General features: G+C 37.3%; 10 protein-coding genes, 1 non-coding gene and 1 pseudogene across 16 annotated transcripts; 3 read left to right on the forward strand and 9 right to left on the reverse strand.

Annotated features, from left to right (window-relative positions):
* On the forward strand, positions 3,085-4,847 carry LOC104708516. Its single transcript, XM_010425099.1, has 4 exons — positions 3,085-3,379; positions 3,864-3,927; positions 4,389-4,577; positions 4,667-4,847. Exons 1-4 carry the CDS (start codon positions 3,239-3,241, stop codon positions 4,681-4,683), a joined length of 411 nt encoding a protein of 136 aa, XP_010423401.1. The 5' UTR covers positions 3,085-3,238; the 3' UTR covers positions 4,684-4,847.
* On the reverse strand, positions 4,892-6,953 carry LOC104708518. Its single transcript, XM_010425102.2, has 2 exons — positions 5,127-6,953; positions 4,892-5,038 (listed from the first exon to the last, which is right to left on the reverse strand). The coding sequence occupies exon 1, from the start codon at positions 6,890-6,892 to the stop codon at positions 6,365-6,367; it is 528 nt and encodes a 175-aa protein (XP_010423404.1). The 5' UTR covers positions 6,893-6,953; the 3' UTR covers positions 4,892-5,038; positions 5,127-6,364.
* Positions 5,022-5,543, reverse strand: LOC104708517. The gene is made up of 2 exons (XM_019228840.1): positions 5,127-5,543; positions 5,022-5,038 (listed from the first exon to the last, which is right to left on the reverse strand). The coding sequence occupies exons 1-2, from the start codon at positions 5,482-5,484 to the stop codon at positions 5,022-5,024; spliced, it is 375 nt and encodes a 124-aa protein (XP_019084385.1). The 5' UTR covers positions 5,485-5,543.
* On the reverse strand, positions 6,983-7,054 carry TRNAD-GUC. Its single transcript has one exon. It is a non-coding gene; the product is annotated as a tRNA-Asp (tRNA).
* Positions 7,210-9,731, reverse strand: LOC104708519 (rop guanine nucleotide exchange factor 5). Its single transcript, XM_010425103.2, has 7 exons — positions 9,419-9,731; positions 9,192-9,308; positions 8,938-9,092; positions 8,783-8,857; positions 8,401-8,691; positions 7,964-8,332; positions 7,210-7,870 (listed from the first exon to the last, which is right to left on the reverse strand). The coding sequence occupies exons 1-7, from the start codon at positions 9,729-9,731 to the stop codon at positions 7,337-7,339; spliced, it is 1,854 nt and encodes a 617-aa protein (XP_010423405.1). The 3' UTR covers positions 7,210-7,336.
* Positions 12,862-16,313, forward strand: LOC104708520 (protein GUCD1). 4 transcript variants are annotated; one of them, XM_010425106.2, is made up of 11 exons: positions 12,862-13,195; positions 13,492-13,532; positions 13,626-13,896; positions 14,026-14,150; positions 14,269-14,380; positions 14,561-14,635; positions 14,740-14,828; positions 15,073-15,134; positions 15,391-15,463; positions 15,799-15,874; positions 15,970-16,313. In XM_010425106.2, the coding sequence occupies exons 3-11, from the start codon at positions 13,720-13,722 to the stop codon at positions 16,006-16,008; spliced, it is 828 nt and encodes a 275-aa protein (XP_010423408.1). In that variant the 5' UTR covers positions 12,862-13,195; positions 13,492-13,532; positions 13,626-13,719; the 3' UTR covers positions 16,009-16,313. The 4 variants fall into 4 exon arrangements, with proteins under 4 accessions (XP_010423408.1, XP_010423406.1, XP_010423409.1 ...); XM_010425104.2 differs by lacking the exon at positions 13,492-13,532 and having other exon boundaries at positions 12,863-13,195; XM_010425107.1 differs by lacking the exons at positions 12,862-13,195; positions 13,492-13,532 and adding an exon at positions 13,200-13,223.
* On the forward strand, positions 16,502-19,047 carry LOC104708521 (deoxyhypusine synthase-like). Of its 3 annotated transcripts, XM_010425109.2 has the most exons (8): positions 16,502-16,823; positions 16,937-16,990; positions 17,256-17,372; positions 17,484-17,702; positions 17,807-17,893; positions 17,990-18,095; positions 18,371-18,606; positions 18,704-18,864. In XM_010425109.2, exons 1-8 carry the CDS (start codon positions 16,629-16,631, stop codon positions 18,791-18,793), a joined length of 1,104 nt encoding a protein of 367 aa, XP_010423411.1. In that variant the 5' UTR covers positions 16,502-16,628; the 3' UTR covers positions 18,794-18,864. The 3 variants fall into 3 exon arrangements, with proteins under 3 accessions (XP_010423411.1, XP_010423410.1, XP_019084498.1); XM_010425108.2 differs by lacking the exon at positions 17,256-17,372 and having other exon boundaries at positions 16,937-17,107; positions 18,704-19,047; XM_019228953.1 differs by lacking the exon at positions 17,256-17,372 and having other exon boundaries at positions 16,734-16,823; positions 16,941-17,107.
* On the reverse strand, positions 19,305-19,769 carry LOC104708523 (RING-H2 finger protein ATL39-like). The gene has a single exon (XM_010425110.1). It carries the CDS (start codon positions 19,767-19,769, stop codon positions 19,305-19,307), a length of 465 nt encoding a protein of 154 aa, XP_010423412.1.
* LOC109124966 (UDP-glycosyltransferase 76C3-like) lies at positions 20,034-21,606 on the reverse strand. The gene is made up of 3 exons (XM_019228841.1): positions 21,520-21,606; positions 20,581-21,093; positions 20,034-20,380 (listed from the first exon to the last, which is right to left on the reverse strand). The coding sequence occupies exons 2-3, from the start codon at positions 21,068-21,070 to the stop codon at positions 20,034-20,036; spliced, it is 837 nt and encodes a 278-aa protein (XP_019084386.1). The 5' UTR covers positions 21,071-21,093; positions 21,520-21,606.
* Positions 21,035-22,975, reverse strand: LOC104709922 (annotated as a pseudogene).
* LOC104708524 (UDP-glycosyltransferase 76C1-like) lies at positions 23,063-24,706 on the reverse strand. The gene is made up of 2 exons (XM_010425111.2): positions 24,229-24,706; positions 23,063-24,128 (listed from the first exon to the last, which is right to left on the reverse strand). The coding sequence occupies exons 1-2, from the start codon at positions 24,647-24,649 to the stop codon at positions 23,242-23,244; spliced, it is 1,308 nt and encodes a 435-aa protein (XP_010423413.1). The 5' UTR covers positions 24,650-24,706; the 3' UTR covers positions 23,063-23,241.
* On the reverse strand, positions 24,736-26,918 carry LOC104708525 (UDP-glycosyltransferase 76C2-like). Its single transcript, XM_010425113.2, has 3 exons — positions 26,274-26,918; positions 25,020-25,893; positions 24,736-24,828 (listed from the first exon to the last, which is right to left on the reverse strand). Exons 1-3 carry the CDS (start codon positions 26,767-26,769, stop codon positions 24,822-24,824), a joined length of 1,377 nt encoding a protein of 458 aa, XP_010423415.1. The 5' UTR covers positions 26,770-26,918; the 3' UTR covers positions 24,736-24,821.

Below are 27,465 nucleotides of genomic sequence, written 5' to 3' on the forward strand. Positions count from 1 at the left end.
ATCCATTGTTTTCTTTTGTATGTTTGTAACTTGTCGTTTGTTGTTTTGTTTTTAGGTTGCTCCGAAGAAGAAAAACAGAATTTTTGGGGTTGGTTCTCTGCAGTTTGAAGCGTCCTCTACCACTAGCTGTCCGCAACCTCTGTCTCCAGCTAATGATCCGGTTATCTTGGCTCAGAAGCTTGCTGCCGCTGAGGAATGCATTCAAACCCAGGCGACTCAAATCCAAACCCAGGCGAGTCAAATCCATGAAAGTAGTCAAAGAATGCATAGCTATGATGCATACTTTGACTATCTCGCGGAAAAGGATCCTGAGTTTGCTGCCAAGTTTCGATACCCGACCAACCAACAAGGGAGCAACCCAGAAGGCACCAACCCAGAAGGCACCAACCAGGAAGGCACCAACCCAGAGGGCAACACAGGTGAAACGGGAGCAGCTGGTAGCCAAACTGGGACCAGAAACGTGACCTCTCTCTCTCAATCCTTTTAAGAACTCTTCTCACTTTGTTCTGATTTTTGTTTTGTAAACATGACCATCTTTGTTTTGTAAACTCTTCTCACTTTGTTCTGACCAGAAACGAAAACATGATTTTTGTTTTGTAATATTTATGTTTTATTCTATTTTGAATTTTCAATTCTGTTCTTCTTATTATTATTTTTTTAAACATCTAAAATATTATTCACAAAAAAAAAAATCAAACATAAAAATGGTAAAAGAAAAAAAAATTAAAAATGAAGAATTGCTACAAAATTAGCGAATATCAACAATACTAGGCAGATGGACGTCGCAAAATAGTCGCAAAATTTGCGACGGATCGAACATTGCGATGGAAAAAAGTCCTCGCAATTTGCTTGACAATTGCGAGTACAACCGTCTCTCGCAATGTGCGTGGGATTTGCGACGAATATATCCCTCGCCAATTGCGTTAGATTTGCGAGGGAAAATATCTCTCGCAAAATTTGCGAGGGAATTGCGATGTCAGCTTATTTGCGAGGAGCGATTTGCGAGGAATAGTTGTGTCTCGCAAATCCCTTGCGACTGTCGATTTGCGAGGGAATTGCGATGGATTCTTCTATCGCAAATCGACTGTTTTCTTGTAGTGTGTGATTTTTAAATAAAAATAACAAATTCTAAAAACTTTTTGGATTTGATGAATTGAAAAAGAGGGAAAAGGTTACATTTTGGATTTAAATAGTGATTAGAAGTACGAAAGGGTTAGGAAACGGATAATTAATGAGACTGGAAAACATGAATCAAGGGCCGCGTTCCTAATTAGATCACTATGGTTTGATAAATCAGTGAGACTTTGTGTTTAGAAGAGTTCATATTTGTTTGTGTACTGTATTCTATTTTGATTCTTTAGCGCCCCTTGAAGTCACTTGACCCCAATATCTAGGAGAGCCAAGTATATCCCGTCAAAAATATGTTTATTGTATACTACTTACGGTGTGGACAAAAGTATGATCGGATTCGCAACGCAACCATAGACTAATATATCTATTATGATCTCTCCGTCGACAGATGATTAAAGCATATATGTAAAACCTTCCATAGGTCTAACTATACATAAATATTTTTGCATAAAGATGAAAGTTAAGCGATATATATGTATGTATATATATATATACATAAATGCGTATAAGATGTTACTATTTTAGGGACGAGCAACAAATTGGATAAGAATTAGCCATTTCTGTTCTCTTTTTTGTTTTGTTTGGTAACATGTGAAAGCCATTTATGTTCATTTTTTTTTTTTTTTTTTGGACAAAGCCATTTATGTTCATTTGATGTCGGTATGTGTGTGTCTGTATTTGCCTTTGGTTGGAATATATCAAATTTATCCGCCGAAATAAGAGTGGCAAATGACTTTGATTCTTATCAATACTACAACTACGAACAACAAGAACAACAAAAAAGTAGTATGCGCGAATCTTACTAGATTTGGAGAAGATAAAATGCAATCAGATATAAAGAGGAGATTGACGTGGAACATATATGCTTTTACTGTTTTTGATTTTAGCTTGCTTTGCGACCTCTCTTTTGGGAATAAATCATCAGATCTATTCTGATATGATTATGGCTTCACTTCACCGTCAAAAAAACTATGCAGATATGTACTTGACTGAGATCCGGAATCATTTCCGGTAAAAATATCAAATGCACATATTTTACAGCTTAAACATGCACCAAAAATGTCAATAGAAAGAGACAAAAATATCAATATGTAGCTGGCAAATATCAATATCATCATAAATGTCTACGAAGAATATATAAATGGGAATAGATTCCATATAATATGAGAAAATGTAATTTTATCTATATATAAATGGGAGTACTTCTTAAGATTTTCGATATGACCATCTTTAATGTTTTTTAGTCGTGTATGTATAATATAGCATTCTTCTTTCTAGTAAACCGCATCAAGGGCATAACATTTGTCTCCCTATCCAACAGTATCATTAGAAGATCGAACATTAACCCCATCTCCTACATAATCTGAAATAATTGTTTCTTTATTAAATGAAATTGGTTAATATTCGAAATTTTGAGGTGTCTATATGAATAAAACTTTACTCCATACTCCATAATAATGTAATTGAAACTTATAAGTCTTCAGAATAAAAGTAAAAAGAGATATGCTACACGTTCAAGAATAATAGTAAGTCGATATTGAGTCACATGATCGAATTTATTATGTAGTATTTTTTTAAAAAAGTGAAGAAGATAGAGATTGTCGTAGTCAGTGTACCATGCCAAAAAAGATTAATAGCAAAAAAACACGAGTTTTCTTATTTTGTTGAAAAAAGGAAGCAGGTGAAGAACTTATCCAAATGACAAAACAGAGAGAGAGAGAGAGAGAGAGAGAGTGAATTTAAATTGGAAAGAGTACAAAAGTAGTAAAAGCAAAGTTTATCCACAGCATCTATTAGAGAAGACACGTGGAAGTGAGAAGAGAGCTGAAGACGGCGGCAGAGCCACGTGGGGATCACGTGAACCCATCTCCTTCTCTCCATCAGAAGAAGTTGGTTGGTTATATATAAACAGACCGTTGGGGCGTTAGGGCAAAATACCAAAAACTACGAGATCATCATATCCACCAAACACACACTTATCATTATCTCATTCAACAACTCAAACATCTCCATCTCTCTCTCTCTCTCTCTCTCTCTCTCTCTCTCTCTCACTCTCTTAAAAGCTCCCATTATTATATTAAAAACACTAATTAGTTAACACATATCAATGGACATCGTCAAGAAAACCAAAGCTGGTTCGTCATCATCATCGTCTTCGACTTCATTTGATCATCTGTTTGGTCCGAAAGGATCAGCCAGCTCTGCTTCTTCTTGCTCAACTATACTCGACTCCATCTTCCCTCCTCCGGTAAAACATCACCAATTACACAAACATATTTAGATATATATATGTATATACATGTATATGTATATGTTGTGAATGTTAATTAGTATGTGCATATATTCATGTTGGATTATCTTTTGCTTAGATGAACATATAAAGCGATTGTGTAACGAATTTCGTAGAATTCAGTTGTAATTTTGTTGAATTTTTACACAATTGATATCAAGTCCAATAAATCTAAATGGTGAACTATCATGGATACGGATTTTGTGTTACTTTTTTGGGAACAGGTAAGGCTTACAACAAAGTCATAAAGAATTTTCCTAACTAGCTACACGACAAGTACGCATAGAAACTGATCAGAACCTTGCATGTATCTTCTTAATTATGGGTGCATATACATACATATATAACTATATATGTATGTGTGTAATGTATGTGGTATGTATATAGAGATTTATTATTATTATAAAGTGTGTAGTTAATGTGAAGCCATTTCACAATGTAGGTAGCAAGGAAGAAGGGAAGCCACACTGCTCCTGAATCCCAAGGCAGCATCTCTCAACCCACTGGTATTTATATTAACACCTTTTCTTCTTTTTTTTCTAAGATATTTTTAAATCTTTGAAAATATTATTAAAAATCTTAATGTGTATGGATAATTTAGTAAACTTAGAAGAAGGAGAAACATATTTCCAATTTGTCTATTTTATTTTAAGTAGCATACATATTGTTCTAATTTCCCTGAATAAGATCAATCTCAAGCATTTCGTCTAGATGTTTTTGTTCTTTTTTATTGGTCATTGTCTAGATCAAACAATTTGATCAATATTTTTAAATTTAAAAATATATTTTTTATAGAGAAATTTTGATGTAATAAAAAGATATTATTTTTAAAAAACATGTTTTACAAAAGTATTGGTTGCGATAATTATTTCTGAAAATTATCTACCCCTTTTTGTTTCTTTTTCTTCAAAAGTCAAAAAGTAAGAAGATGTTGATGTTTCTTTTTGTTTTGGTGTGTTTTCCAAAGATGAGAGAAGCAGCCATGAAAAGAGAGAAGCTTCCTATTTCAGCTCCTCCATTTACTACGGAGGTCAGCAACACTACTCACCTCCACGAACCGATGGCTCGGCATCCACTTCTCCATCTCATGAGTCCAAAGAAACTGATAATCGCACTGACCCAACCCCCTCAACTTCCAGAGGAAATTGGTGGAAAGGTACTCACCAATTTCTTAATCATAGCTTAGTAATCTTAATTATTCTCGTATAACTCTCACTCATTGATGGATTTTTCTCATTAATGCAGGTTCTTTGTATTACTAATCAACCTTACTACTCTCACTCATATGTATCGACTGCATTAATATCTGTAACTTAATTTGCAGTGTGATCTTCCGGTTTTGTTTATAAGTTCATCTTTTTTCTTTTGTAATCCCATATGTTGGGGGGTTGATAGTTAAAAGAGGGATGTTAATGGACCGCATCTATGACTAATATCGCATACAACAAGTAATTAAAATACTCAAAACCATCTCAGTAGCAAGTCATATCATTTCATGATCAATCACCGTTTTGATCCAAATTTTTATTGAAACTACAAGTCATACACATGTGAACGTGTGACAATTTTGAAGATCACGTATACTGCTCTGTCTGCTGCTTCAAGGCAGAGTATAAGCTGCATGAGAATAAGTAACGAACACTTGATAAGTAAAATTGCATCTGCAATGAAATTGAAAAGTTAAACCAAGCTTTTATATCATTACCTCCACACTTGTATCCAATGGGACGACTAGCGATGTTGCAACGTTTAGGAATTGTCATTGAGATCTCTGGCTTTGCTCCAGAGCTCCTAGCTGTGGAAGAAAGCATGACAGCGCAAAGGCATTTCGGGTTCTTTCCCATCTCTCTCACTCGAGCACAGCAAGTTGGAGACACTTTTGCAGATGTGTCTTGTGAAGCCATTGCACAAGTAGCTAGCTTGATGGCTTCTCTATCTGGGGGATTTCGCCCGCATTCTCCAGCCGCATCAACCATGGTTCTAAGGCTGTAGATGCAGAGAACTAGGAATAAAATGCGAGATAAAACATGGGTTCCCATTTTGAAGAAGACTAGATTATGCATATACTACTTGTGCAACCTGACACATTTATAGCAACTGAAATGGCATTTCCGGAGGATTTGGCAGGATAAAAAAAATCCACATAGAAATAGTGGAAGAAGCACTAAAAGAACATAGTAATTACTTCACCTAATCAGCCGCATTAAGGGCTTCATAGTGCAGAGTTATTATAAACTAAAGTAAGGTCAGCTGCCGTTAGTCTCTAATCTAATCATATGAACCTTTGAGAAAGCAAAGAGGTGGTTTTACATGACAAACCAATAGCACAAACCAAAGGATAACTTCAAAATGGCCTTATGAGCTTATCTATTTCTAACAACCACTTGTGTAACACCAGTAGTATTATGAGCCTTTAGTGAGAACAAGATCAATGACCACCACATGAGATTCTTTTTCTTCAGTCCCCAAAGCTATTTACGCATACGATTCAGCTGAAGTAGTACCGGAGCCAAGTGGGATAGTATGACAGAGGAAACCAATCAATCAGGTTAATGAGAAGACACAAAACTAGAAACAAGAAAAGTTTTTCTCTTTTTGATGTTTCGACTCCAAGGAGGGTAAAAAGTTTTCCTTTGTACAGTAACTCTGCTTTATCAATAATCCAAGAGAATCGATCAAACCAAACAAGCATCAGAATCCAGCATAATATCACACCCATTTCCTTGGATCGAATCCGCTTGAATCCACCAGTTAATATTCCAGATAAAAACACACATGTGCCTAACTCAGACATCAAAACTTAAATCAGAAGCCAAAACCAAAAGATTTAGAAGAACCATATCAAGCATAAGAATCATTCTCATTTCCCCATCACATCATCATACAAACATACATAAAATCCTAACTGTATCAAATTCATGGAACCAAAAAAAAACCATGTTTCTAACGAGTAAAAGCATATAACATAAGAGACACATAGATGAAAAGAGCAGAAGGGACCAGAATCAGAAGCGGGACAACAGCAGCATAAGTATGACCACTAGCACCACAACCCAAAGTCCCAAGCTTGATCTGAACAACATTAATCAAAGCCAACATGAGAAACCCACATCCACAAACCGATCCTAAACCGGAGATAACCATCCCAAATCTAAGAGCCGTCTTGTTCACATAGTACACCACAGGATCGATCCGAGCAGAGAAGTGAAACGAAGAAGCTATGTTAAGCCTCATGGCCTGTTTGAGACCTAGAGCTATGAGGCTCGAGAAAAGAAACGAAGCGAAGGAGTAGACATGGAAGGCGACGAGATTCTCAGCCATACGAGTTGTAGGGACGCAATTAGGGTCGGTTACGAGGCTGTTGTTAGGATCGGTAGGGTTCCAAGCTAATCCGATGAATACGGCTAGGGTGAAGAGAGAGTTCACGTTGACGATTCCGTCTAGAGCTGTGATGTGAATACTCGTCGTCATGTTTCTCTCCGACAGATCCGGCTAATCAGAGAGAGAAGGAAATATAGAGGAGACAAAAAAAAAAAAAAAACAAAGATAGAAAAAAAAATTCGCCGTTGCCGGGGATCGAACCCGGGTCACCCGCGTGACAGGCGGGAATACTTACCACTATACTACAACGACTTTGTTGTTACACGTTACCTAAAGCAAAACTATATCTTAAAACTTTAATCTGTTGTTTTGTTAATGTTGTTGTTAACCTAACACATATATTGGTAAACCAACCAAAACAGAGTTGGTGAGAGTTTGTTACGGCTACTTCCATTTTTTTAATCTGATTTGGTTTGGAAAAGTAGACACTTTACCATTTGGAAATAAGACAAACACACTACAATAATATCAAACAAAACAAATCCATGTCTGCATCTATTATACACTCGTCTCTATTGAGTTGCTAAAAAGGTCTTAAGAGACAGTGTACTTTGGAGGACCTTTTTGATGTACTGATGTTGAGTTTCTTTTCTTCTCTTCGTCACCTTCTTTGCTGATCTTGTTCATCACACTTGTATCTGAACTATCTGAAGGACTCACGCATATTTTCAGTTTCGATTCCATGCCAAGATAATTGTTCAAGACTCTTCTTACTCCAAATCCTCGAGAAGGAAGGAGACCTTTCTCACTGACTTTGTTAGTGTCCTTGCTGGAGTAAGGTGTCCTTCTCTCTCCTTTCTTGGGGCTAATCAATGAAGGTGAGAAGCCTGGTGTTGTTGAGAAGCTTGTTCTGTATGGAGTTCCTGATGCGGATATTAGATATGGGATTGGTACTACTTTTTTGTGAGCTATAATGCTGCTGACCGTTGGATTTGACAACAGATTGTTATCCTCTGATTGTTTTGTTAAGTCATCCACGTAGAGTAAATCATCGATTCGTGCTACGATGTTTGATGCTAAGCTCTCAACTGTCCTCGAGTAGCTTTCTAGGATTGATTTCCCAATATCCTGAAATTTTCAAAAAGACAGTTATATAAGCAAGAAAGAGCAAGCAAAGCCACACTTTAATAATGTAGACAGAGATAATGAGTGGTTTTGTACCTTGTTCCATTGAATCTTGCTAATGTCTAGAGAAGTCTGCGTTAGAGTTGGAAACCGCTGCTTCAAGCAACGTAAGAGAGTTTCAGATCTCTCCACAAGTAATCCCCTTTTGTCACCAGCAGCCATACGTTCTTTGACCATATCCCATGATAACCTTGGAGTAGAGCCTGAAGTAGTATTGTTGTTGTTGACTCCTAGTTTTGTTTCTACTCTTCTGCGCCAAACATATATCGAAGCTTCCACACGGTTTGCGATATCAAGAGCAATATGCTCAGAGGATAGATCAAGGCAGTCAAGTAGACACTCCGCAGAAAACTTCTCAGATGTTATGTACTTGTAAATAACATCCCCAAGGCAGGATCTACCGTTCTGCACCATAAGTTTAATGTCAGAATGAAGATTGTTAAATAAGGATGCTCTGTATGAAAGATACAGACCTTTGGAAGGGTTTCAAGGTATGATTCAGGAACATCCATTTCGGTTAAAACAAGGCTGTTAATTGCCATTGCAGCTTTAAGTATCTGCGTTGCACATTCCCTCTTGTGATTCAATTCTGTTCTTGCTTCTTCAGTAAGACCATTAGGTGCTAAACGAGGGACAGGCAACCACCATTTCTCTTCTTGGCGCTGAATCTTTCTGCGGAAAGAAGCTGAGCCATCGTTTTCCGAAGCTACAATCCCTTGATCAACATACCAGAACTCTGTCTTCTTGAAACTCGCCAATATATCCTATTGCAAAAAAAAAAAGTTAGATCTGAAAAATAAAAAAAGGTTTCACTTGAGTGGATCATTTGTATAAGAAAGGTTGAGTGAAACTCACGAGAAGCATATTGTCTAGTTTACGAAGAGCAGGGAGGTTGATGAAAAGATCAAATCTTGGTCGACAAGTCATGACCTGAAGAAGGTCCACAAATTGAATCATCTAAAACTCCAGTTAATGCAAATTGCAATAGTTTATAAAATCAAACACTTCACCTCAAACTTTTTGCCGTCTTGGTAAGTCTGTGTAGAAGGTGTTAACTCAACGATGTGATCACTAACACTAAGTAACCACTCCATTTCTCTTCTCCACATCTCCTTCTTTTCCCTCGGAAGCGGCTCTAATCTCCATAGTTGCCCAAATATCGTAGCTACAAAACAAAAAACATTTATTTCAACACGTTGAAAATTCTTTGGTTGAAGCATTTTTTAACAAACGAACACAAGTTAGTCTCGTTTTTCTAACTTACCACAAAGATTGGTGATGGCATTGGAGATGGCTAAAGCCGTACACACGCCTTTGCCAGAACCTAACATATCTTCACCAAGCAACAACTTTGCAAATCTCTCCTTCATCATATCCACATCTAATTCGAAATCAACAACAACAACAAAAAACAAGTGAGATCTTAAGAACATTCTCAACTAAAATTCTGAAAAAGAAAAAAAAGTTTCAATTTTTATTGTCTACACTAACCTGTAATAGTCATGTCTTTCCCTTTAAAACCAGAATCGTCGTGAAGGGTCGAATTCTTATGATCTAATTTAACATTCTCCTTAGAATTCTTTCGAAATGAAGCTTTTCTAATAGGCCAACCAAGAATCTGCGACGGTGGTGGCGGAGAAGACGAAGCGACGGTGGTGCTGGAGGAGGAGGAGGAGGAGGAGCTCTCCCAGCTCGTAGTGCTTCTTTCCTTTGACTCTGTTGTTACTACATCTTCCACAACCGAGTGAGTCAAACTGCTTCTTTTCTTCTCGATCCCTGCGCAGCTCTTCACTAAACTCTCCATTTTTTTCAAAAACCAGAAATTCGAACTTTGGAAACTGGTTTCTTTAGATAACGCTATAAAGGTAAAAGAAGATGATGGCTTTTGTAAGGGGAAAAACCGAAAAAGTAAAAAAAAATTTGAAAAAAATCGGCTGATTTAAAAGTTCTCTGTTTCCTTCTCGTTGAGTCACGAGCAGAGATAGTAGTTAGAGAGAGAGTGAGGTGTAATAATATATTTTGACTTTTTAATTCAAAACATTAAATTATCTTTTTGGCGGACAAATTTTCTCGGATGGTTTAGAAGAAGATTACGGTTATGCCCATTGTGTTTAAATCAAGGGTTTTAATAATTTACCACAAATGGGATTTGCCGATATGATGTGTTACTTTATTAATTATATGAGGCAATAATTAGTTACATAAATTAGACAGTTGAATAGTGTCTAAAAGGTAATATTGTGGTAATTTATTTTGGAATTAATTATTTTTCTAAAAAAATGTTTAATTGTTTTCGTTAAAGAAGACGACCAATATCCAGAGTTATGAGTGTTAATTTAAGGGTATTTGAATTTGGGTTATAGACGACCAATATGAAAAACAAATACTAACAAACCTACTATCTAAAGATTATTAAATGCAGAGTAGGAATATAAAATTAGAGGAGACATTCTTCTTGAAGATTACCAAAAAAAAGTTAATGTGACATATAGGGAGTTGAAAAAGGATTAAGTACGATTTAAATGCAAAGCCATAATTTTTTCTCTGTTGACATAAAAAAATATGCTAAGAAGTGAGTGGCGTTTTCGGTAATTGTCTGAATATTTGTACTCAGGGGCAATATAGTAATTCTGACGAATTTTGTTCAAACGCATTATGGTCGGTCCCATTGGTAATCGTTTTTTAAAGTTCGTAGCCGTTTTTATTAAGGCCTCCCCCTCGCGTATGGTCGTAGCTTAATGACTTATGTGACCCATTTAAGACTTTTAAACATTCTTTGATTTGAAAAGAGTAAACATGTAAACATATATGCATGGTTATTAAACTGATTGAAATTATTGTTTTCACCACATCTAATACTTTTTTTCAAAATTTGAACTTCAATAAATAAAGCGTACACTCGTAGTAAAACAAAGCAAAAAAAAACGTATTCATAAAGTGTATATACTACCGTATCTATCTTTATTCGAATTTGTTAACACTTAACACTCTAAAACGGGGTGTGTTTTATTTATCCAAAAAGAAGATAAAATCAAATGTGTGTGTGTATGACTTTTACTTTACTAAAGTAACAGTTTTGACTTTTTGGACACACAAGTTAAATTTTTTCCAAAATGTTTGTAATTTTAATATAAAGCTATTGTTTTTCGTATTATATGTGTCCCGCCTTATACAATTCAATCTAGGCTTTCAAACGTTTGTCTTCATTTTTGTTTTATTGTATTGTCTTCGTACACACTTTATTAGTTGCAGCTGCTGTTTATATATACACCTTTAACAAAAATCATGATTGAGATATTCTTCTCTTTATAATTTGAATATCTCGTAAGAATTTTTAAATTATAGGTAAAACGACCGACCTATATATATAGACTCTTTATTTGGATCTTGATATATGTAGAGATAGATTGGAACAAAAAATTGGTACTGTCTCTAGTTCAGCAACTCCATGTATTCTTTCTTATTCCCGATCATAAATATAAATGTTCCGTACTCTAATTGTTCTCACCTCATCCCCAATTCCGCCCCTAAATTCAAAATTGGACAATTGGTGTTTGATATCTAAAGTATAAGAAAACTAAAGAAACATGCAAATTTCAGGTGGGTGTCATGGTAGCTCTCATATATATGATTAGGATAATATCTCTAAAATAGATTGATTGATTGATGAATGACTATGTATTGTTTGATTATCTAAACCAAGAAAGGGTTTACAACCATGCATATATGTCTAAACCCCCACCCATATATAAAATATGGTCACTATAATCATAATGAGAGTCGGTCCATAGGCCAAGCCAATGAAGTATCAGCTTGCTGCTCTATATATTATAAGCAAAATTCTGCCCTCATTTTATAATTGTTTCTTTGGTATATTGGTTAAACACAGCTAATTATGAGCCAACTACCCAGTTTGAGTAGTGAGGATGTATAAATTTTTGTTTTTTTCTGATTTTTTTAAACAAAACACTAAAATAAAAAGAAAAATTTATTATATTAAACTAAAAAATTCAGCCTACTTTTTTCATTGATAGTGGCGTTACAAAACTTAGCGACGATTCTAATAAGAAGAGAAAATAAAAAACACACAGCTAAGACCATCATTACTAGTGGTTGCTTCTCCCAATTTTGTTTAATATAAAAAACTAATAAAAAATACAAATAGGAGAGAGAAAGAGAAAAAATGTTGTTGAAGTTACTTGGAAATAATTTTTTTTTAGTATTTTTCAACATCAATTTCTTATTAGTCATATATTAAAATATTAATTTTTTCTTTGAGCAACGGTGAATCCGTTCTCTCCGTTGGTGATGTTCTAACATAATTTGGTTGTTACGGGGAAGTGGAACTAAAGTAATGAACGATTTACTTGAAATATAGTACTGTAAGATCAAGCAAAAGTCATCACTATTACAAGTCTTAACATATAAGAAACAAAAACTTCACTCCAATGAAATCTTGATAGTCAATAAACCATTTGTTCTAAGAGTTAACAACCAAAGAACTCTGTCTAAATCCGGCATAACAACGAAATTGTTATAGTAGAATCACATCATTTGATGGAGCTGAATAAAACACCAAATTAGTCATAAAACGCTAAAAAATGGTTTTAGTAGTACATTTGTGACTTCGAATTATATCGAACACATCGACATTGTAATGAGAGGAATTGGATGAATTTATTTATCCTACAAAAAAGGAAAGAAAAAAAAATAAAAAATCAGAATCATATATGTATGGAGGAAACGTGAAAACGTTAAAGGCAACAAACCCATTCATAGCATCCACGTTCACGTTCTGAATCTGATAAATCACGTTTCAAGTTGTTTGAAAACGTGAAGAAAAATCACGTTCTAAGTTTTTTTGAAAAGTTTGTTGCAATTTGGCAAGAAACTACTACTAAAATGAATGGGGTTCAAGGATGATGAATAAGAAGAAGAAGAACAAAGACAAGTCCAACAACAACCCCAAAAATAAAAATATAAAAGAAAGATTGCAAATAGATCAATTCCTCTCAGGATTCATTCGTCGCTATCCAAAGAAGAAGAAAGAAAAGAAACTCTCGTCTTCATTATCCAAATCATCATAATTGATCTTTCCAGGAAAATTGAGCTAAAAATATGAAATTATCCTGAGAAAATTCTTCATCCTTGTTTCCTTTTTTTCATCAAAAGCTTTTTACACGTGTCAATTACACGCCGTAGATCCCAGACTCTCTCTCGAATCATCATCATCTCTCTCTCTCTCTCTCTCTTGCATCTTATGCAAAGGTATATTCTTCTCCCTCCAATCGTTTTGGTATGAAGCTGATCCCCAGATTTTTTCGATTTTCGGTGTTGGGGTTTGGGTTGGGGTTGAGTCGCTGTTTTAAGATTCGTTTGATATTTTCAGCGTCATTGCCTCGCAAGTGTGAGACTTTCTTGTGCCGCCACTAGATAATTTAAGCAATAAACAACAAAAATTGGGTTTTTTGGATTCACAAAGAAAAAAAAAAGAAAGTTCTTTTTTTTTTCTGGGTGCTTCTCGTTGTCGAATAAAAGTAACTGTTTTTAGGGGTTTTTGCTAGGTTTGAAGCCGTAGCTTCAGTTTCGGATTTTGCTTTGACTGGTAAAAAGAAACATGAGCTTTTTGGGGAGGATTTGTATAGCTCGTTGCGTTGTTTTTTGATGAATGATTTCTTCCATTGTGTTGTATATTCAGGTCAGGTGTATTTTTCCAAGCAATTTTTGGGGATCCACACACAACTAGACAAAGCTGTTACTAGTGCTGCGTAACGGCGCACTTGGGGTAATTAATGTGGCCTCTTTGTTTTCTGCTTAACAAGCTTTTGAGAGTTGAAGAGAGGAATCAGCGGAGGTCACAAGGCCATGGAGGTCCGACTTCTGCTAACTACTGCCAGTTTGATGATCCGTTGGTGGTGAGTCATGGAAACTATAGAGATGCAGGGTTGCCATCCTCTTCCCACTTGCAGGTACCGTACCACCGATCTATATTATTATTTGGTCTTTGTCTCTCTACGTTTAGTGGACATGGAAATTTTGGAAATCTATATTTGCTGCGTCCTCTTCGCCACATTGCTGATCCTTTATATTGCTGTTAGGTCCCCCATGTTCATCAGTTAGCTTCTTGGGATTGTGGTCTCGCTTGTGTTCTCATGGTTCTCAGAGCAAGTGGCATTGCAAGTTGCACCCTTGAGGATTTGGCTGAGATTTGCTCCACAAATAGGTCTGTTTATACATCCATAGATGTTCATCAGCAGTGTTACCCCATTATGTGGGCATGTCTTCTTCTTAAAGATGATTACATTTGGTACGATACTTATCAACTTTTGACATTTCTGCAGCATTTGGACTGTAGATCTCGCATATCTACTCCATAAGTTCTGTGTGGAATTTTCCTATTACACAATTACATTTGGAGCAAACCCGAATTATTCCATAGAGGAATTTTACAAGGTATCTACTCTATACTATAGATGGCAAAGACCTCTAAATTCTTTTTGATAGTTTCTCATGCTTCATGTGATGCTGTTTGCTTCATCGAATGTTGATGCTTTTCCAAACTTCTGAGCATGCCTGATTTTTCTTCCAAGTAGAAAACGTTCAATATGTTTATTTTTGGCAATCATGATACAGGAGCAGCTCCCTGAAGATCTGGTGCGTGTGGATTTGCTCTTCAGGAAAGCACATGAATCTGGCATTATTATTCAGGTAAAACTGTTTGACCAAACGTTTCTATTTGCTCCTGTCTTCAAAAAAAGTGCTGGCTGCTATTTTTTGGAAATCAAATTCAATCAACCTCTTCGTTTTTGCAGTGCAGATCAGTTAGTATCCATGAGATTTCTTGTTTGCTATTGTCAGGGAACTATATTGCCATTGCGTTAGTCGACCAGGACAAGCTAAGGTTGGTATCTCTTTTTCCTCATATATTCCCTATAGTCAGATCCCTTCATCGACAAAGTTTGAATGTGTGCAGCAGCTTCTTTCATGTTCTTCACAAAACTTGCTCCTGACATATCTCGGCATTTTTGCTAGAATATTATTCTCCCTTGTTTAAGTGTTTATGTGCCTTTCTTGTTTCAAGTGTTTGTGCAAGAAGTATGATAAATAAATTGCATAGTGTTCATGCTCGTTTTTGACTGTTGCAGCAAGTCTTGGTTGGAGGAAATGGTTGTCGCTGGTCTTCACACTAGCAATTCCTGCTACACTGGTGAGAATTGTCCCCTAGCCTTTAGACTCTGTCTGTGTTCTTCTCTTCCAAAATGGGAACCCCAGTTTTCACATCCTTGACTTTATTATGTTGATAATCTCTGTTATAATCATTGGAACTCCGGAAACTTACGAAACCAAGATCCGACAAAAGGATCATTCTTTAACTAACAAAAGTCAGAAGCTTAAAACTTCCCGCTCAAACGGTACAGATTACATGTTCTAAATTTCTTACAGCTATTTTGTTTCCGATATAGGTCACTATATCGTGATATGTGGCTATGACCGTGTTAGGGATGAGTTCGAGATCAGAGATCCCGCCAGTTCCAAGTAATTTCTTGTTATATCTCATTGAATACTTGCATATAGGTCCCCTCCTACATTTTCCTGAGATACTAAAATTGTTTGCATGTTCATATATTAGATGTAAACACTGAAAATGTTTTAGGAATATTTAAAAGATAAGCACTATGGAAAAATGTGTTCCAGGATAGTATGTTGGTTTATACTAAAGATTTCATCACATATATAGTGAGTTTTTGATTACTATTGAGGAAGAGACCTTTGAGAAGCAAGGAAGAACACTTTACACATCATCTTGGAACGTGCAGATTGCCATTACTCTGTACTAGTAAGAAAGAATTCACAGAGAAATTTTCTTGCAGGATACATGAGAGGATCTCGTCAAAATGCCTGGAGAATGCCCGGAAATCTTTTGGCACAGATGAAGATCTTCTCCTGGTAATCTATAAGGGAACATGAATTGTTGATTTTGGCTTGTGTAATGGCCCCTGTTGTTCATGTATTCTTTTTTTCTTTATATTGGATGTGTGCAGATAAACTTGGAGAATATCAGGAACCAGAACAAATTTTAGAACAGTTCTCATCATCATCATCAAATCAACTCTGTATCGTAATGAAACCTCAGTGTTTTTTCCCCCAGAAAGAACATTAGGTGAAAAGTAAACGTCTACACACATACGTCTTTACATAATGTATATGGATGCTGCCAAAGAAGAAGAAGAAGATATATACATATATGTACATGGATGATGAATCAACTCAGTATAGGCTTAGCATTTTATCAGATTGTTTATGTTTTGCGAGCAGTTATATATTTACTTCCTTGTACAAATTGGTTTCTCGTAAATTTATAAGATTTAAGATTTGATTGATTCAATTCTAGTCTTCGAGTGATTTCACCTCAATGTGTTGGCCATTTAAAATGGCCCCATTTTAATCAATGGATAGTAAAATCGAACCGAAACCTATACCGGACTTGATCGCGTCGTAACTTGAAATTTGATTCGAGTTTTATTAAACCGAGTTTAGTTAGATTCGGACCGAACTCAACATATGATGTCAGCAAAAAGATTCGTTGTGAAGATGGGTCATCATCCTTTATTCCGTTTAATCTTAGAACCCTAGAACACTCCCAAAACCCTTTTACTAACACTTCCAGATCCAGCGAAATCGATTTTGGTCTTCGAGCAATATGGAGGATCGTGTTTTCTCTTCGGTTCACTCAACGGTTTTCAAAGAATCCGAATCGTTGGAAGGCAAGTGTGACAAAATCCAAGGATACGATTTCAATGACGGAGTAAATTACCCAAAGCTTATGCGATCTATGCTCACCACTGGGTTTCAAGCCTCAAATCTCGGCGAAGCTATTGATGTCGTCAATCTAATGGTTTTTTTTGCTCCCTTCATTCTCCAATTAAGCTAAAATAAAGTTTTCTCCTTTTTTTTTTTATTCGTTTTGCGTGAATCAGTTAGTAACAGAGGGTTTGAATTGTACTGAAGCTAGACTGGAGACTGGCTGATGAAACCACAGTAGCTGAAGACTGTAGTGAAGAGGAGAAAGACCCATCTTTCAGAGAGTCTGTCAAATGTAAAATCTTTCTGGGTTTCACTTCAAATCTTGTTTCATCTGGTGTTAGAGACACTATTCGATATCTTGTTCAGCATCACATGGTTAGTGATTTACCCTGTTTGTAGATGTTAAATTATCCAGCTTTAAAAGTTTGATTAGCTTAGATTTCTGTCTTTTAGCTTGAAGTTGTTTGATTCTAATGTTTTTTTTTTTTTTTTTTTNACAGTAGCTGAAGACTGTAGTGAAGAGGAGAAAGACCCATCTTATAGAGAGTCTGTGAAATGTAAAATCTTTCTTGGTTTCACTTCGAATCTTGTTTCATCTGGTGTTAGAGACACTATTCGATATCTTGTTCAGCATCATATGGTTAGTGGTAACACTGTTTATAGATGTTAAATTATCCGGCTTTAGTTTGATTAGCTTAGATTTCTGTCTTTTAGTTGTTTGGTTCTAATGCTTTTTTTTTTGTTTTTGCAGGTTGATGTTATAGTCACTACAACTGGTGGCGTAGAGGAAGATCTCATCAAATGCCTTGCACCTACATTTAAAGGTGATTTCTCTCTACCTGGCGCTTATCTACGGTCTAAGGGATTGAACCGAATTGGGAACTTGCTGGTTCCTAATGATAACTACTGCAAGTTTGAGGATTGGATCATTCCCATCTTTGACGAGATGTTGAAGGAACAGAAAGAAGAGGTATTATTACTCAATCTATATCAAAGAGGAAGAATAGATTTTGCTTTCTCTCTTGCATCATAACTTTGTTGATGAATCCTTCTTTCTCTGGTTATTCCTTGTAGAATGTGTTGTGGACTCCTTCTAAACTGTTAGCACGGCTGGGAAAAGAAATAAACAATGAGAGTTCATACCTTTATTGGGCATACAAGGTAACCAAATTTTTTACCCTTCCTAGTATTTTAGGCATCCTGTTAGGTAAGGAACTCAGGGATTAATTTTTTCTGCCTCTTGTGGTGTATATGTAGATGAATATTCCAGTATTCTGCCCTGGGTTAACAGATGGCTCTCTTGGCGATATGCTGTATTTTCACTCCTTCCGTACCTCTGGCCTTGTCATTGATGTAGTGCAAGGTACTTCTTTCACTCAATGTGGCAATGTCATAGAGTTTTTCATGTTAGTCTAGTGCAAGACTATTGTATTGTAAGTAGCAGTAAATTGTAGCTTTTCCAGTTCAGAAACAGACGTTACAGTTACTTGATAGCTAAGGCTTTAATCGGAAGCTACGAAAATTAGAGCAGTATGGTTTTGTGTTTGGAGCTGGGTCAAGACTCTGGAGTTAGAGAATCTTATCATAATGTTTCATGGTGGATTGTAAGAAATTGGTTAATGCTTGATGAACACACAGATATCAGGGCTATGAATAGTGAAGCTGTCCATGCAAGTCCAAGAAAGACAGGGATGATAATCCTTGGAGGGGGCATACCGAAGCACCACATATGTAATGCCAATATGATGCGTAACGGTGCAGATTACGCCGTATTCATAAACACCGGGCAGGAGTTTGATGGGAGCGACTCGGGTGCACGCCCTGATGAAGCCGTGTCTTGGGGTAAAATAAGGGGATCTGCTAAAACCGTTAAGGTCGGATTCAAACCTGCCTTCTTATTTCTTCACATCCTAACTAAGTTCTCTCACTCACTCAGTGGTTTTGAGTATGATATTGGATCGTTTCTTGCAGGTGTACTGTGATGCTACCATAGCTTTCCCTTTGTTGGTGGCTGAAACATTTGCCACAAAGAGAGAACAAACCTGTGAGTCTAAAACGTAAAGAACTGATTGTCGTTTAGGCCCTTGGATTCTTACGTCGCCTTCTGCTTTTACACTGGTGAAATAGTACCCATAAAACACTACACATATTGATGTGGCTGTGACGCAAATTGTCGCCTTGCAGAATGTACTTTATTGTTTGCTCTGATTTCAAATTGATTAAGATCGTCTTTGACTAATTAAACATACAGGAGTTTGGTGGTCAAATGATCCTTTGCCTTTAAACAATATCAACATCAACAATGTATTGTGGTTCTGTGACTGGGACATGCTCATGCCCAATTTATGGGAAACGCAGAAAGATGATTTCTTGGAATCTTATCTACGATTAAAAGCAAATATGGTAATGGTAGAACACACTAAAAACCTTAAAAATTGAAATAGGAAGTGATTTTTTTATGACCCCAAGAAAATGTACTAGCCAAAGATTATATAAAAGAGACAAAGAAGGACAAATTATATGAAAATAGTGTTTATAACGCAATACGCCAATACCTCCTACTCCTACACCATTATTTGATCAATGTCACTTCACCTCTATAAACAGAGCTACGACAAATTGGACAATCCTGACTCTGTCTTAGCCAAGAAAAAATGCAATTCATGTGGAAACTATGATTGCACTTGGATAAACAAACCACCACTTTACCATCATCATCAGCATCAACCTTCTTCAAATCCTCAAGACATATAGGACAACACAATTCCACGTCCACAACTATCTCTTTAATCATCGCATCAATCTGCCGCGGATACATTGGCGGTTGTGGTTGCGACAGCGGTAGAGGCGGTTGCCGTCTTTGGAATCTAAGATTAGTTCCACGAGAATGATCATCATTAACGGTTGCATACATGGCAACGATGCCATACAAAACGAAGACGATGAACATAAGAGTGAAGTCTTCATGTAGATGACGATGATCATGAGTATTGTTTTCAATAGATGCGGGAGATGGTGACGGCGGAAAAGATCGCATGATTGTGTGAGTGGAGAGTAGTGTAATTAGCTTAAAAGAAATGGTGCAAATAATTTTTGTTATCTTAAAGGTAAATCTTGTGTTAGTTATAGCTTTGTGTGTTGCAAGATCTCATTAGCAAGAAAATAGGAAACTAAATTGCACCTATATAGGAAGACTTTGATAAGTATTCAAATTCACATATCCATTTGAGCGTGTAATTGTTGAAGTGACGTGTCAGTCATTGACTAGCTAGGATTAAACTTATGCAAAGCCGTCTAATATTCAAAAACCATAATTTTCTTTGAAACAAGTTGAGAAATGTGAACCAAAAGAAGACGTTTTATTCCAACAATACCAAACACAAAGGAAGAATTCATGAATACATGGGAAGTAGCTATGAGAAGGCCCTATCGCAAAGATCGGGACTTGAAAATCTTCACGTGCTTGAATCAGTGAGTCTTGATCTAGCTCTTCACAGGACATGAATATAAGACCTGAAGACGCTTTTGTTGTCTGTAGAATCATATCTGAGTACGAGTCTAGTACCTCCGTTTCTTGATCAAGAATTCGTCTTAGATCTTTCTTTCGAAGCGGTGGAAACTCCTCAACTGGATCATCTTGTTCTGAATCTGTAAAAGTAAAGCAGTTGAGACTTAAGAGCCAATAATAGAGGTCCATGTCGGATGTATTCAATTTCATATGACCTTTCATGTAATATTTAACGCATATTGTTACTTTGAGATATAGCAAAAGATCATCGGGCCAAAAAAGTCAACACTCAACAATCCTATAAGACAGCTTTGGTAAAGTGATAAGGAGTAAGTAATACCTTGTAATGGAAGATACATTTCACGTCGGAGCTGAGGAAGAACAAAATGGTTCCGGAAGAAGGAGACTTTATAGGTATTAAGTACCAATCTCGGGAGATTCAAACTCTGAGCAATGTGTTGTGTGAAGATCCATCCAGAATCATCGGTCAAACAGCTAATCTTCTCTTTTTCTTCCCCTGTCTCTGCCTCTGCAGATTGCAAGAGTTTAGACAAACAGTCACGAAACAGAGACTCACAGCTTCGGTTGAGAAGGGTTAAGAGAAGCGTGACATCGTGAGTTTTTGTCTCTGTTTCAGACAAGCCATCTTGGATCTCTAAGAAGGTGAAGAGAGGGTGGCTTGAGGCTTTTGGCGCATTGAAGCGCGTGTGGATCACAGTGATGGAGAAACCTCTTGAGTGGAGGATCTTGGCGAGCTGAATCATGGGGTTGATGCAGCCTTGTAAGGGAAGTGGAAACAGAATCACTCGTAGGCCATTACTCTTCTCCATTGAAGCTTTCTCTCCTTTTTGACCTTGTATCCAAATGCAGATCTCAGTGAATGCAATTATTATTTCCCTTTTGATAACATAGATATATATATAACACAAAGTCATGCACGTCGAGACTGAGACAAAACTGTACTCTTCTTGATGTAATAAGCTAATAAAGAAAGACCAGATTCCTTTACCCTCAAAGGGCATGTAGCTAGTGGTCTAATTTTTTTTATTGTAACTAAGAAAAATTAATAACTTAACCCAAAAAAAATGACAAGATTCTTGTACTAGTAGGTTGCAGGTTAATAATAAAAATTTGCAGAAAACGTGGCCTGCTACTTTCAGTTCATTTGTTTTAAACAAAACAAAACGCAACATGTAAACGACTAGATATATGATATATGATCAATTAAATTTTGTAAAGATTGATTTGCTGAACCGTTTTGTTCAAACGATCTTCCTACTTTTTCCTTGAGAAGTTGTATCCTCTCTCGGATGGCTTCTCCTTCGGTTTCCAACAATAATCTCCTTATCGCTACCTCAATCTCATTCCGCTCAACTCGACCCTCTAGATGTATCCCGACCATCCACACATCGCTAACAAATCTTGCGTTTAGCCATTGGTCCCAACGAAAAGGCAAACAAATCATAGGGACGGCTTCACAAACACTCTCAACGGTCGAGCTCCAACCATTATGTGTCAAGAATCCCCCAATGGCTCGATGATTTAGAACGTCTTGTTGCGGAGCCCATTTCACTATCTTTCCTTTCTCGTTAAGCCTTTTCATGATCTCTTCAGGGATTGTCTCGATCCATTCTTGCCACGGACTGAACCAACCCGTACGACCAACAAGAAGGGTTGGTCGCTGTTTCTTAGACCCCAAACAATCTCCATTAACTCTGATTCGCTGATGGTCACGATGCTCCCGAGACTCACGTAAATCACGGATTTGTCTTCTTGTTTGTCTAACCATGGAATGCAAGTCTCATCCGGTGCGGACAAGCTACTAGACGAGGCTGGAAAGTGCCTGTGAGAAGGGCCAATCGCAAAGATCGGAATTTCAAAATCTTCACGTGCCTGACTAAGTGAGTCTTGGTCCAACTCTTCACATGACATGAATATACGGCCTGAAGACGCCTTTGTCATTTTCAAAACCTTGTCCAAGAACGGATCTAGTAGCTCCGTTTCCACATCAAGAATCCGTGAAATATCCTTCTTTCGAAGCGGCCAAAACTCTTGAACTATATCCTCCTGTTCTGAATCTGCAAGCAAAATATTCTAACTATACGTTCTTTTTTACATGATATGAAAATACCATCTTATTTTCTAATTATACGTTCTCTTTTACATGATATCACGTTATTTTATTTACTACTTAGATATATAGATGATATATTTACTAAATACTTAACAAACAATTTTGTTAGATATATATTAGACTGTAAAGTAAGAAGAGAATACCTTGTAATGGAAGATACATTTCACGCCGGAGCTGAGGAAGAACAAAATGGTTCCTAAAGAAGGAGACTTGATAGGTATTAAGGACCAATCTCGGGAGTTTCAAACTCTGAGCAAGAGGATGTGTGAACATCCATCCAGAATCATCGGTCAAACAGTGTAGTCAAACTGTCACGAAACGGAGACTCACAGTTTCGGTTGAGAAGCGTTATGAGAAGCTTGGTATTGATAGTTCTTTTCTCTGTTTCTGACAAGCCATCTGGGATCTCTAAGAAGGTGAAGAGAGGGTGGTTCGAAGCTTTCGGCGCATTGAAGCGCGTGTGGATCACAGTGATGGAGAAACCTCTTCAGTGAAGGATCTTGGCGAGCTGAATCATGGGATTGATGCAGCCTTGCAAGGGAAGTGGAAACAGAATCACTCGCAGGCCATTACTCTTCTCCATTGAAGCTTTCGTCTTCTTTTCTTATATTTCGATCTAAACGCAAAAAAAGATTTGATATGGCAGTGAAGTTAGACAACATAAGAAATTAATACACTAAATATTGCGTTTAAGGGTCTTAACTCCACGCTTATCGATGAATAATAAAGAAATAGTATCAGATTTGTTTTCTCTCTCCGGAGGAGACAAAATACTTAGCTTTACAACTAAACAAAGCGCATAAGATACTATTAGCGATGCAAACACGTGATACACGACAACTTGCAAATACAAACTAAAGTGTATTGTTAGAATGATAATATACGATCAACCAACTCAGCTAAAGATCGAGATGACGAGCCTCCTTGTTTAACCGATCTTTTTACTTCATCTCGCAACACTTTGATCCTACCTCGAATCTCATCTCCTTCCGACTCAACCATTAGCCTTGTCACAGCTCTCTCGATTTCTCTTCTCTCCATCCGGCCTTCCAAGTGAATCCCAATCCTCCAAACTTCGCTTATGAATCTCGCGTTTAGCAATTGGTCCCATACAAAAGGCAAGCAGATCATAGGTACTCCTTCGCATATACTCTCTAACGTCGAGTTCCATCCATTGTGAGTCAAAAACCCTCCCGTGGCTCTATGCGCAAGAACATCTAGCTGAGGCGCCCATCTCACTATCTTTCCTTTACCCTCGAGACTTTCCATGAACCCTGAAGGTAACGACTCGATCCAATCTCTGCCACGGACTGAACCAGGCCGGACAACCCACAAGAAGGATTGGTTAGTGTTTCTAAGTCCGCAAGCAATCTCCAAGAAGTCAGACTCGCTGAGACTCGCAATGCTCCCTAAGCTCACGTAGATTACTGATCTCGTTTCACGCTCATCTAACCATGGAACACAGCTCTGGTCTGGTTCGAACAAACTACTAGACGAGGCTGGGACGTCATGGATATGAAAAGGGCCAATGGAGAATATCGGAAAGGTGAAGACTTTGTGGGACTCAGCAAGTGAATCTTGATCAAGCTCTTCGCAAGACAAGACTATAAGCCCTGAAGCTGGCTTAGTCGCTTCGAGTATCTTATGCAAGTAAGCGTCAAGAGGCTCACTCTGAGCGTTGGTTCCCATAATTCGAGAAAGATCCTTCTTTCGAAGCGGCGGAAACACCGGAACTAGATCCTCTGCTTCGGACTCTGAAACAAACATACCAAAAAGTTCAAGAAACAGAATCGTTTCCTTTTGAATCTTTGACCAAAAAGAAGAATGATTCTATTATGAGTCTCGGAGCCGTACCTGGTACTGGAAGAAACCCTTCACGGCGAAGTTGAGGAACAAGCAAGTGTCCGAGAAAGAATGAGAATTTATAAGCACAGAGGAAAAATCTCGGAAGATTGAAACTCTCAGCCACGGATTGTGTGAAAACCCACCCAGAATCATCGATCAAACAGCTAATTCTCCTTTCCTCTGTTCCTGAATCTGAACTAGGTTTTATGAGTTTAGCCAAACACTCTCGAAACGGGTTCGCGCAATTGTCGTTGAGAAGCGTGAGTTGAAGCAAAACATCTCGAGATTGGGACTCTGTTTCGGACAAGCCGTCGGGGATCTGTAAGAAAGTGAAGAGAGGATGGTCTGAAGATTTCGGCGCGTTGAAGCGCGTGTGGATGATGGTGATTGAGAAGCCTCTTGTATAAAGGATCTTTGCTAGCTGAAGCATAGGGTTTATACAACCCTGTAACGGTAGAGGAAACAGAATCACACGTCTCTCGTTTCTCTTCTCCGTTCAAGATTCTTCGTTTGTTCGTTCGTTCTTCCTCTCTCTACAATTTGATTTGGAGAATAGAGAGACTATACAATAAGTCAAGAAGACATCCACTGGCCTACAGGCCCTACACACTACCAAAGACATCATAAGTGACAAGTGTACATGACTATGACATAATCTATTGGAATATGAATACAGACAACCTAGTTAAACCTAAAATAGTTATTTTGAATTTAAGATTTTACTTTAGACAACAGGTTCTTTTCTTTTTGCATATAATAGAAACGTTGAGGTATCTTTAGCAAAAATATTCCAAACTTACAACAATAGTATATGATTAACCAAAGTATCAATAGATAGAAAAGACGAGCCTCCTTGTTTAACCGATCTTTCAACCTCGTCTTTCAAAACCTTCATCCTCTCACGAATCTTTTCTCCTTCACTCTCCACCATTAACATCCTCACAGCTTTCTCAATCTCTTTTTTGTCAATCCGACCTTCCAAGTGAATTCCGACATTCCAAACATCGCTCACAAATCTTGAGTTCAGCATTTGATCCCAACCTCCAGGCAAGCAGATCATAGGAACCCCTTCGCATATACTCTCTAGCGTCGAGTTCCAACCATTGTGTGTCAAAAACCCTCCAATGGCTCGATGCGCAAGAACCTCCTGTTGTGGTGCCCATTTCACAATTTTTCCTTTCTCTTCAAGGCTTCTCAGGAGCCCTTCAGAGAGCGATTCGATCCACTTGGCGCCGAGTACCAAACCAGGTCGTACCACCCACAAGAAAGGCTGTTTGCTATTGCTTAAACCACAAGCAATCTCCAAGAACTCTGTTTCCGTAATGTTCACAACGCTTCCTAGACTCACGTAGATCACGGATTTGTCCTCTTGACTATCTAACCAAGGAATACAAGTCTCGTCTTGTGTGAATAAGCTGCTTGACGAAGCAGAGAAGTAGCTGTGAAACGGACCAATCGCAAAGACCGGAACTTTAAAAATCTCGTTAGATAGAGTCAACGAATCTTTCTCAAGCTCCTCGCAGGACATGTATATTATCCCTGAAGATCTCATAGTCGTTTCGACCACAACAAGTAAGAACGGATCCAGTTTCTCTCCGAATTCCCCGAAAACCTTTGCAAGATCTCTCTTTTGAAGCGGCGGGAACTCAATAACAGAGTCCTCTGCTTCCGAATCTTAAGACACACACAAAAAAAAAGGCTCAAAACCGTCTTATAATTTTCATAACCACATTAGCTATTTTAGTATGTTATTTTCTTGACATGCAATAATACGTCATATTTATTCGATAACACGTATTAAAAAAATAAAAAATACCATAATTATGGTCGTAAATAAATGCACGTTTTTTTTTACTTTTTCCTCATTTTCATTGGATGACATAAAGCTAAAATAAACTAGTAGCATAACATTCATTGGGCGCCGCTACGAAGAGCCTTTTAGTCAAAGTAAGCAATTTTATATTTTTAAAATTTTACTACACAATTTATTTACCTTTTTTTCCTAAAAAGCAAATTGACCCTAAAGAAAAATAAGGATTTCAAGAAAAATTTACCTGAAACTGAAAAATATCCTTTGGTTCTGATAAGAGGAAGTGTTGGATAAGCATTGAAGAAAGTGGCTTTGAAAGTACAAAGAACCATCCACGGAAGATTCAAACTCTCTGAAACAGTTTGCGTGAAGAGCCATCCACAGTCATCGATCAAACAACTAACCTTCTCCGATGATGATTCTTTAGATTCAAGCAACACCTTGTTCAAGCAATCACGAAACGGAGACTCGGCGTTAATGTTGATTTGCGCGAGCAGAGACATAACATTCGAAGTAGGACCATCTTTAATCTGAGCTTCGGACAAGCCATCTTGAATCTGCAAGAAAGTGAAGAGTGGATGGCTCGACGCTTTAGGTGCGTTGAAGCGCGTGTGGATCACAGTGATTGAGAAGCCTCTCGAGTGAAGGATGTTGGCGAGCTGAAGCATAGGATTTATGCAACCTTGTAACGGAAGAGGGAAGAGGATCACTCTTAGACCATTTCTCTTCTCCTCCTCCATTGAAATTGAAAAGCTCTGTTTTTTTTTTCTTTTGTTTGGGGTTTTGTGAAGAAAAAAAAAGATGGAAGTTTTGTGTACTTTATCCAATCGTTTGTTTATTTCTCAGATATGGAGAATCTATAATGGAGACAAAGCTTTTATTGCTATGTGTGTTTGGTTTTAGAGACCATTCAACTTTCCACCGGTTTTGTTGACGTTTTCAATTTTAATACTCCTCGTCGGGTCACTATCAGAGATATTGAGTTTTTAATTTTATATTTATTACTTTTAACAAAAAATGTTTACTTTAAAGTTGGATTTTTTTAGTAAAAATACGTTTTTAAGTTGAAGATAACATCGGTTTTATTTTTTAAGTAAAAATACGTTTTAATTTTAATAACAGTTTGATCTTGCGTGGTTTGTCTCTAGTCGGTTTCAAGGTTTTCTTTGCTTTTAAGCTTCTTGTCCTTCTAGTCTGGCTGATGAGGTGTTTGGGTAGTTGTATTTGTGTCTTTGGTCGCGTTGGTATCCTGCTTTCCTCTCTGTCGGTTTGCTTCTGGTTTGGCGTTGGTGTGAGATCTTTCCGGCTTTATTGGTGCTTCCGATGTTTAATGTTCTATAGATAAGCTTTGCAGAAGTCTATCGTGCCTTTGTTCAATTATAGTGTTCAGGTTTCATTTTTTCCTAAACTTTTGTTTCTGTTTAGTTTCTACTTAT

Source organism: Camelina sativa, chromosome 8 (assembly GCF_000633955.1).
Source record: "Camelina sativa cultivar DH55 chromosome 8, Cs, whole genome shotgun sequence".
NCBI lineage: Eukaryota > Viridiplantae > Streptophyta > Magnoliopsida > Brassicales > Brassicaceae > Camelina > Camelina sativa.

What these genes read in the sequence shown, in the direction of transcription:
- LOC104708516 (XM_010425099.1), top strand. Translation starts at nt 3,239, where the DNA reads ATGGACATCGTCAAGAAAACCAAAGCTGGTTCGTCATCATCATCGTCT. An exon ending in ACTCCATCTTCCCTCCTCCG is followed by an intron (nt 3,380 to 3,863) that starts GTAAAACATCAC and finishes TTCACAATGTAG; the next exon opens with GTAGCAAGGAAGAAGGGAAG. An exon ending in CAGCATCTCTCAACCCACTG is followed by an intron (nt 3,928 to 4,388) that starts GTATTTATATTA and finishes TGTTTTCCAAAG; the next exon opens with ATGAGAGAAGCAGCCATGAA.
- LOC104708517 (XM_019228840.1), bottom strand. Translation starts at nt 5,484, where the DNA reads ATGCATAATCTAGTCTTCTTCAAAATGGGAACCCATGTTTTATCTCGC.
- LOC104708518 (XM_010425102.2), bottom strand. Translation starts at nt 6,892, where the DNA reads ATGACGACGAGTATTCACATCACAGCTCTAGACGGAATCGTCAACGTG.
- LOC104708519 (XM_010425103.2), bottom strand. Translation starts at nt 9,731, where the DNA reads ATGGAGAGTTTAGTGAAGAGCTGCGCAGGGATCGAGAAGAAAAGAAGC. An exon ending in AAGACGGCAAAAAGTTTGAG is followed by an intron (nt 8,858 to 8,937) that starts GTGAAGTGTTTG and finishes GACCTTCTTCAG; the next exon opens with GTCATGACTTGTCGACCAAG. An exon ending in ACCTTGAAACCCTTCCAAAG is followed by an intron (nt 8,333 to 8,400) that starts GTCTGTATCTTT and finishes CTTATGGTGCAG; the next exon opens with AACGGTAGATCCTGCCTTGG.
- LOC104708520 (XM_010425106.2), top strand. Translation starts at nt 13,720, where the DNA reads ATGTGGCCTCTTTGTTTTCTGCTTAACAAGCTTTTGAGAGTTGAAGAG. An exon ending in AATCTGGCATTATTATTCAG is followed by an intron (nt 14,636 to 14,739) that starts GTAAAACTGTTT and finishes TCGTTTTTGCAG; the next exon opens with TGCAGATCAGTTAGTATCCA. An exon ending in GTCGACCAGGACAAGCTAAG is followed by an intron (nt 14,829 to 15,072) that starts GTTGGTATCTCT and finishes TGACTGTTGCAG; the next exon opens with CAAGTCTTGGTTGGAGGAAA.
- LOC104708521 (XM_010425108.2), top strand. Translation starts at nt 16,629, where the DNA reads ATGGAGGATCGTGTTTTCTCTTCGGTTCACTCAACGGTTTTCAAAGAA. An exon ending in ACCTTTATTGGGCATACAAG is followed by an intron (nt 17,894 to 17,989) that starts GTAACCAAATTT and finishes GTGTATATGTAG; the next exon opens with ATGAATATTCCAGTATTCTG. An exon ending in GATCTGCTAAAACCGTTAAG is followed by an intron (nt 18,607 to 18,703) that starts GTCGGATTCAAA and finishes CGTTTCTTGCAG; the next exon opens with GTGTACTGTGATGCTACCAT.
- LOC104708523 (XM_010425110.1), bottom strand. Translation starts at nt 19,769, where the DNA reads ATGCGATCTTTTCCGCCGTCACCATCTCCCGCATCTATTGAAAACAAT.
- LOC109124966 (XM_019228841.1), bottom strand. Translation starts at nt 21,070, where the DNA reads ATGGAGAAGAGTAATGGCCTACGAGTGATTCTGTTTCCACTTCCCTTA. An exon ending in AATGTATCTTCCATTACAAG is followed by an intron (nt 20,381 to 20,580) that starts GTATTACTTACT and finishes TTACTTTTACAG; the next exon opens with ATTCAGAACAAGATGATCCA.
- LOC104708524 (XM_010425111.2), bottom strand. Translation starts at nt 24,649, where the DNA reads ATGCTTCAGCTAGCAAAGATCCTTTATACAAGAGGCTTCTCAATCACC. An exon ending in AGGGTTTCTTCCAGTACCAG is followed by an intron (nt 24,129 to 24,228) that starts GTACGGCTCCGA and finishes TGTTTGTTTCAG; the next exon opens with AGTCCGAAGCAGAGGATCTA.
- LOC104708525 (XM_010425113.2), bottom strand. Translation starts at nt 26,769, where the DNA reads ATGGAGGAGGAGAAGAGAAATGGTCTAAGAGTGATCCTCTTCCCTCTT. An exon ending in AGGATATTTTTCAGTTTCAG is followed by an intron (nt 25,894 to 26,273) that starts GTAAATTTTTCT and finishes GTGTGTCTTAAG; the next exon opens with ATTCGGAAGCAGAGGACTCT.